Source organism: Mus caroli, chromosome 3, assembly GCF_900094665.2.
Source record: "Mus caroli chromosome 3, CAROLI_EIJ_v1.1, whole genome shotgun sequence".
In the NCBI taxonomy this organism is placed as follows: domain Eukaryota; kingdom Metazoa; phylum Chordata; class Mammalia; order Rodentia; family Muridae; genus Mus; species Mus caroli.
The window spans coordinates 35,454,784-35,463,254 of record NC_034572.1 but is presented as its reverse complement, the minus strand read 5'-3'; the positions used below and the strand labels follow the sequence as shown (position 1 = coordinate 35,463,254).

The 8,471-nt window shown below is 39.3% G+C and overlaps 1 protein-coding gene across 1 annotated transcript in view; it reads right to left on the bottom strand.

The window, feature by feature from the left end:
• Abhd18 (abhydrolase domain containing 18) overlaps positions 1-8,471 on the bottom strand; it is a 37,634-nt gene that overhangs the window by 14,701 nt on the left and 14,462 nt on the right. Inside the window, exons 4-6 of the mRNA XM_029475192.1 lie at positions 7,760-7,860; positions 1,577-1,655; positions 1,374-1,469 (exon numbers count right to left, since the gene is read on the bottom strand). Of these exons, the coding sequence (XP_029331052.1) occupies positions 1,374-1,469; positions 1,577-1,655; positions 7,760-7,860 (276 nt within the window). The remainder of the gene's footprint in view (positions 1-1,373; positions 1,470-1,576; positions 1,656-7,759; positions 7,861-8,471) is intronic.

Below are 8,471 nucleotides of genomic sequence, written 5' to 3'. Positions count from 1 at the left end.
AGTAAATTTATCACTATTATAAATAGGATTAAAATATTTATGTTAGCTGAAATATCCCACAAAGGGGAGGGTGAACTTTTCTTGACCATATCTAGAGGTTAGGCATGGCCCCCCAGATGAGGAATGGGGCCACTCACCCATCTCCAAAATTTTAACCCAGAATTGCTCCTATCTAAAGGAAATATAGAGACAAAGAGTGGAGCAGAGACTGAAGGAAAGGGCATCCAGAGACTGCCCCACCTGGGGATCCATCCCACATGCAGACACCAAACCCAGACAGTATTGCAGATACCAAGAAGTGCTTGCTGACAGCAGCCTAATACAGCTGCCTCCTAAGAGACTCTACCAGATCCTGACCAATACAGATGCGGGATGCTCAAAGCCAACCATCAGACTGAGCACAGGGACCCCAATGGAGGAGTTAGGGTAAGGACTGAAGGAGCTGAAGGGCCTTTATCTGACATCAATGGGATGGGAGGCCCTTGGTCCTATGAAGGCTTGATGCCCCATTGTAGAGGAATGCTAGGGTGGTGTGGGAATCGTCTCCCCATTCAGGAGTGGGTGGGGCAAGGGGGAACAGGATCGGGGATTTGCAGAGGGAAACTGGGAAAGGGGATAACATTTGAAATGTAAAAAAATAAAATATCCAATTAAAAAGTATGTACATGCAAGGCGTGGTGGCACACGCCTTTAATCCCAGCACTCAGGATGCAGAGGCAGGTGGATTTCTGATTTCGAGGCCAGCCTGGTCTACAAAGTGAGTTCCAGGACAGCCAGGACTATACAGAGAAATCCTGTCTCAAAAAACAAAAAAACCAACCAACCAACAAACAAAAAGAAATAGGTATGTTAGTCTCACTATACATCTAATGCTGGTTTCACCTCAGAATCTTTCTGCTTTAAACTTCTGAGATCGTTACAGCAGTTTACCACCATACACTTTTTACTTTTTTTAAATATAGAGTAGTTGTGGCTGTCTTGGAAATTGCTATGCCTCAAATTCACAGAAAACCTCCTGGGATGAAAGGCATGCACCACTATATCTGGCCTTTACTCTTTGTTGTTGTTGGTTTTTTGTTTTTTTGGGTTTTTGAGCCAGGATTTTTTGTAGCTGAGGTTGGCCTCAAACTTATTATGCATCCAAAGCTTGCCTTGAACTCTGCTTTCCATTACATTTCTTTTTAAAAGGGCACAGTCTTTTTTTCTTTTTCGTTCTTGCTTTTTAATAATTTTCCGAACTGAGAAATGAATTTAACTAGTTTTGAAAAGTTAGTTACCATGGGGGCTGGAGAGATGGCTCAGTGTTTGAGAGCACAGGATGTTCTTTGAAGAGTAAATACATAAACAGAGAGAAAGAAACGTTTTGAGTATCACAAAAGGATATAATAAGGGTTTTCTAACAACAATGAAGCCATCCTGGCCTCCTTAATCATAGGACGAGCCATGAGTGTTCTGCGCCTCCAGTAATGCTATGAAAACAAAAGATGATACATTAAGAATACAATAATAGGCAAGTGCTGAGGAGAAGTGCTAAGAACTTTCTAGGTTTGGAGTCCTATGATATCACAAGCCTTACATGGTCTCCTGTTCCAGCCAGATGAATGCACACAGGTCGGTACCTGCTGTTCCATTCCTTAGGCACGATAAACTGGAACCTATAAAAAAATGAGATTTTTTAAAAAATGAAAATTAGCCATAAACTATACACACATATATCCATGTATATGTTTTTGATTATTTATGTTTAATTAATTCATGGAGAAGGTCTTGTCATTATATAATTCAGGCTGGCTTGAACTTACTATGTAGGTCAGGCTGGCCTCATACTTGTGGTCCTCCTNCCTTAACATTCTGAGTGCTGGGATTGCAGGTGTGTATCACCATGCCCAGGTCTAAACTATCAAGCTAAAAAGTATCATAATTAAGCTCTCTCTCTCTCTAAAAGGATGGGCCAGAGGATTTACATTTACTAACATGTATTTGTATGTGTGGGGATGGGTGTGCCCTGGTGCAGGTCAAAGGTCAGAGAACGACTTGCAGGAGTTCTTTTCCTCCACCACAGGAGTCCTAGGAATTGAACTCTGTCAGTCTTAACAGGGTGTCTCTAACCACTCAGCTATCTGACTGGCCTATACTTTAACTAACCTGAAGTAAGCATTTAGAACTTTGACATTCAATTTGTAGCTATGTGTCCAAAAGCTAGAATATTATAAACCTAATTTTTGTTAGGAGGAAAAAATCATGAAAGCAGGAAAAAGACTTAGAAAGGTTAGGGATTAGGTGGGATGGGGGAGGGAATGAGAATACTGGGAATATAATGTTGCAAAGAATACTATGTGTATGAATGAAACTGTAAAGAATTAAAACAATTAAAAAGGGAAATTACCTATGATGCCACTTATGGGGAGGAAACAACAAATAAGCTGCAGGCATGCCAAACTATTANCACGTTTTGGAAATGGACTTATTTAATGTGGCAAGGTGTTAATGTCAGATGAAACTAGATGATTATTCTCTATAGAAATTGAGCAGTGAGGTTGGGGATACAGTTAAGGTAAGCAGGGCTGGAGAGATGGCTCAGTGGTTAAGAGCACTGACTGCTCTTCCAGAGGTCATGAGTTCAATTCCCAGCAACCACATGGTGGCTCAAAACCATCTATAATGAGATCTGATGCCCTCCCTCTTCTGGTGTGTCTGAAGACAGCTATATATACTCATATACCTAAAATAAATAAGTAAATCCCTATTGGGAGGCAGAGGCAGGTGAATTTCTGAGTTCGAGGCCAGCCTGGTCTACAAACTGAGTTTCAGGACAGCCCAGCCAGGGCTCCAGAGAAACCTTGTCTCAAAAACAAAAACAAAAACAAACACAAAAAACAAACACAAAAAAGAAAGTACATAAGCTAAGCTAAGCACCTGCTTATCATGAGCAAGATTCTAGGTTCAATCTCAAGTCCCACAAAAATGTATATTTACATATATATATACACATACTCATACACATACATATACATATACATGTATACACACATACACACACACAAAGGGTTTCTCTACATATCCCTAACTGTCCTGGAACTCTCTGTATAGATCAGGCTGGCCTTGAACTCAAAATGCCTCTGCCTCCCAAGTTCTGGGATTAAAGGAATGTACCACCACCACCCAACAAAATGTTTTAAAAATTCCATTAAGATAGTTGTATGACTTGGAAGTTACAATTATTAAATTATATACTTAAAATGAATGGCTCATATATACAAACATATATGAAATGTATCCATATCTGTTTATATATACACACCCACATATATAGCTTCAATCATGGTAATTAAGATATACAAATTCTCCTATTTTTTCCTTATAACAAAACAAAACCCAGAAAATTCCCTAATGTATAAGCATTTCTAAGGGAGAAACATAAACAAAAAGGGTTGATCAATGGCTCAGCTAGCAATGTGAGACTTCCAAGTGTTATTGTAGTAGCCAAGTAGACGAGAGAGGGAAGCAAGCACTATGACCTTAGTTTTACCCATGTAAAGATTTGGGATATAGCTCAGTTGGTGGAGACTTACCTCATGTGCAAAAGGCCCTGGGTTCAATCCCCAGCAAAACATAAAATTGGCCTTAGTACAATCCTGTAATCTCGGCACTTAGGAGTTAGAGGCAGAAGGATTAGAAGTCCAAAGTAGGGACTGGAGAGATGGCTCAGCCTTTAAGAGCACTGACTGCTCTTCTGAAGGTCCTGAGTTCAAATCCAAGCCATCACATGGTGGCTCACAACCTTCCATAATGAGATCTGATGCCCTCTTCTGGGGCATCTGAAGACAGCTACAGTGTACTTACATATAATAATATATAAATCGTTAAAAAAAAAAAAAAAAGAATTCCAAACTCATCCTCAGCTTACAGCAAGTTTGAGTCCAGCCTGGAATGATGAAACTATCCAAAAACAAACAAACAACAACAACAACAACAACAAAAGCCAACAACAACAACAACAACAAAAGCCAAAAAAACAAAGCCAGGTTTGGTATTCACTTGTGATCCTAATGCTAGGGAAGGACTGGCTTGCTGCTCAGCTAGTATAGTCTAATCTGTAAGCTCTAGGTCCCTTGAGACACTACTTTAAGGAAAAGGTGGCTAATTCCTGCAAAACAACATAGGGGGTTGACCTACAGCCACTATCCACCTTCATGTGAATCCACATACATAACCTCTGACCAAAACACACACACACACACACACACACACACACACACACACACACACACACACACACAGAAGAAAGAAGAGTTAAGTTGAAAAATTGTAATGTCCTAGAAGTTTGGTGAGATGGCCTCAGCAGGTGGGGTGCTTGCTGCCAAGCCAGATGGGTGCACTTGAGTTCTGCATCCCACTCTGTAGGAGAGAACCGACATCTTCAAATTGTCATTTCACCCCCACATGTATGCACATCCACACACAAATAGTTTTTTTTTAAGAGTCCTAAAAAAATAGGATAGAAAGCTTTTTATTTGTTCTACTCTTTTTAAATGTAAAGCATGCTTTGGATTATGTTCGGCTCCACCGATTTGTTTGCTTGTTTAAAGTCTGGTCTCACTATGTAGCCTAGGTTGGACTGGAGCTTGTCATCCTCCTTCCTCTCCCTCCTGAGTTTGGGGATTTAAGTCAGTGCAGTAGTGCATGCCTATAACCCTAGTTCTTAAAAGAGACAGGAGAATGACAAGTTCAAAACTAGCCTGGTCCACAGAGTAATCTTCAGGCCAGTTAAGGGCTACATAGTGAGAGACATGATGTCAGCACAGAAACAAAAATAAACTATGCAAACAAGTGTTGGGATTGCAGGCATACATTACCATGTCCAGCTAACTGGATATGTTTTATTTTATTTCTTCTTTTAAGAAATTATTATTTTAGTGTATATATGTCTGTTCATGTATCAGACATAGTATGCCCAAAGAGGTGCTGGGCACACTGTATATATCAGGAGAAATGATTCTCTGAAAAGAAAAAAAATTTCCTAACAAGTCATTTAGTATGTAGCATTACTTTCTTACTTTATGAGGAGACTGAGATACAGAAACATTAAGTGACTTGTGTAAGGTCTGAAATCTAGAAATGGTGTAGCTGGAATTCTAAGTTCTGAGCTCTTAAATACTAAGTTATATGGCCTTTTACAGTTATATAATAGAATGTAACACAATAACTTTCCAAATTCTAAGTTTTAGAAGTGTATGAAGAGAGATAGGTGGAAAGACGGGCAGTAGCAGTTAAATATGTGGTCAGGTAATTTGTGTAATTAGAACATTGCATCTGTAGCTTCACAGAAGGACTCTTTTATCTCTTTCTTTTCTGATTTTTGTTGTTGTTTTGTTTTGTTTTTCCCCATGAGATAAAGTCTCCATATATAGCTCAGGCTAGACTTGAACTCCTGATCTTCCAGCCTGAGCTTTCCAAATTATGGGATTCCAGACTCAGTAGTACAGTGCATGTCTCCACCATGTCTTACTACAACTTCCTTTTACTTGACTTACTTGACATGACTGCCCTTGGACTCATGTCCGTTTTCCCAGTTCCTCTCTGTAAATGCCATTATAATTAACACACACACACACACACACACATACACCCTAGTTAAGAGCAAGACACTTTATGCCAGGAACCTGTGAATATTGCCTTTAAACCTCAGTGAGTAGTTTGACCTTAACATTGCTGCCCATGGGTCACTGCTTTTCTTACTGACTACTTGAAAATGCTGAAAGTAGTACTTTTGAGTTTCAAACTGTAGACTTCACAGGCAAACACTGCTGACGTCTTGATTGTTGTTTGTTTTGGAAACAGGGCCTTTCTGTAACTTTGGCTAGCCTAGAAGTCACGATATAGACCAGGCTGGCCTTTCCTCCTGAGTACTCTAAAGGCTTGAGCCACCACATCTGGACCCAGTGGAGTTTTGGAAGCTAACAGGAAAGCTTAGCAGGGAAGCCCTATCTTCTGTCACATGAACTGAGTAGCATTTTCCTCCTTTTCCTTAAAACTCTTCCTGATTTTGCATGGTCCTTTGGAAAGCCAAGCTTTAAGTCTGTCTTTTATAGTCAGTGAGGACAATTTTCATTCCTTGTATCACTCAGCACCTTTAACAACCTGTGGGATGAAGTGTTGTCATCTCCATTTTACAATACGTGGTTCAGAGAAATAACTGGCCCTAAGGTCACTGGTTTAATAAGTAGTGGAGTCAGGGTTCAGTCAAGATCCGTTTAATGCCAAAGTCCTTGGTTTTTGTTCTATACAACAATGCTTGAATTTTATTTTGATTTTATTAAAAGGAAAAAAAAAATCAAACCAAAACCAGATAATAAAAACCAACCAACCAACCAACCAACCAACCAACCAACCAACCAACCAAATCTGGGAAAACAGATCAGTAGTTCAGAACACTGACTGTTCTTGTTTTGTTTTGTTTTGTTTTTTTAAGATTTATTTATTTATTTTATGTATATGAGTACACTGTAGCTGTACAGATGGTTGTGAGTCATCATGTAGTTGCTGGGAATGGAACTCAGGACCTCTGCTTTCTCCGGCCCTGCTCACTCTTGCCCAAAGATTTATTTATTACTATATGTAGTACACTGTAGCTGTCTTCAGACACCCCAGAAGAGGGCATCAGATTTTATTACAGATGGTTGTGAGCCACCATGTGGTTGCTGGGATTTGAACTCAGGACCTCTGGAAGAGCAGTTAGTGCTTTTACCTGCTGAGCCATCTCTCCAGCACCCTGGTTGGTCTTCTAAAGGACCCAAGTCCAATTTCCAGAACACACATGGTAAGACACAACTATCTATAACTCAAGTCTCAGATCTAGCACATTCCTTTGGTCTCCTGGGTACCAGCACATACATGATGTAGACATATATGCAGGAAAACACCCACACATGTTAAATAAATAAATAAATGAATAAAATTTAAAATAATAATTATCTTAGAGCAAAGAAAAACTACTGCGTGTCACAAGCAAATACATGTTATGTTGGTTCTGTTCTGTTCTGTTTTTCTTTTTTTGGCTTTGAGACCGTGTTTTTCTGTGTATCCCCAGCCATCCTAGAGCCCTATTATCATACAGGTTTTTTTTTGTTTTGTTTTGTTTTGTTTTTGAGACAGGGTTTCTCTGTATAGCCCTGGCTGTCCTGGAACTCACTCTGTAGACCAGGCTGGCCTCAAACTCAGAAATCTGCCTGCCTCTGCCTCCCAAGTGCTGGGATTAAAGGCGTGTGCCATCACTGCCCAGCATAGAAATTTAAAAATGAAATGTTATTAATTTTGTGTGTGGGGGGGGCACACATATGGAAATCAGAGGACAACTTGTGGGAATTCTCTCCTTCTACCATTTGAGTCCTGGGAATTGCCATCAGGCATGCTTAGGTGTTCGTACCTGGTAAACTGTCTCACTACTAAAAGTGAAAATTTNAAAGGCAAACTCTACTTAGAAATGAGCAGAGCTGGTATATGACTAAAATCATTTGGAAATATTTCTATGTGACTGTGCATGTCTGAATTTTTATAAAAATGGTGTCAACTTCTTAAGCTTTCACCTCACCTTGATATCATTAGCTATGCATGGAGGGCAATTATTCTCCTAGTGTGAATGTTTAGGGAATTATCCACACTCTGTAAGCATAAGCAGTACTTACATNCACTCAAGGATCTTTGGACACTGTGCTGCTAGACACAACTCACTCATCTTGCTTGCCAAAGAGATCCTTACCTTGCAACAACAGATTCAATTGGCATGATACCAGGCACNTAGTGGGCCATGGGAGAAACAAAGTGTCCATCTAGGATCTTACAATCTGACTGTTCTTCAACCTGAAACAAAAAGAAAATGGAGGTGTATACAAAGTAGACTAAGATATAGGGCTATCATGGACTTTTTTTCTGATAAAAAAAAAATCTATTCAACTAATCACTAACATTCTCTTAGTTCTTGCACGTGAGCATCATTTTTACCTACAACAACTAAGCTACATCTTCAGAACCAAAACTTTTTCATTGCTTACTTTTTTCTTTTTTGACCCATTTTTTAACCAAAATATATATTTTTATTTAAGACTATCTACAGTTTCATATTTATTTAGTAACTACGTAACTGAAATGTTCTGAAATATTTCATGCTTTGTCTTTCAAACTCCTCCATTTATTTTTACCTAACAGGGAATTATCCATTGTGTCCGTTTTTTTGTTTTTTTTTTTTTTAAGATTTATTTTACTTATAGATTACACTTTAATTGTCTTCAGACACACCAGAAGAGGGAGGGCATCAGATCCTATTATAGATGGTTGTGAGCCACCANGTGGTTGCTGGGATTTGAACTCAGGACCTGTGGAAGAACAGTCAGTGCTCTTAACCACTAAGCCAACTCTCCAGCCCCATTGTGCCTTTTTAAAGACACTTTCACAAATATTTGTTTCCCTTCTAT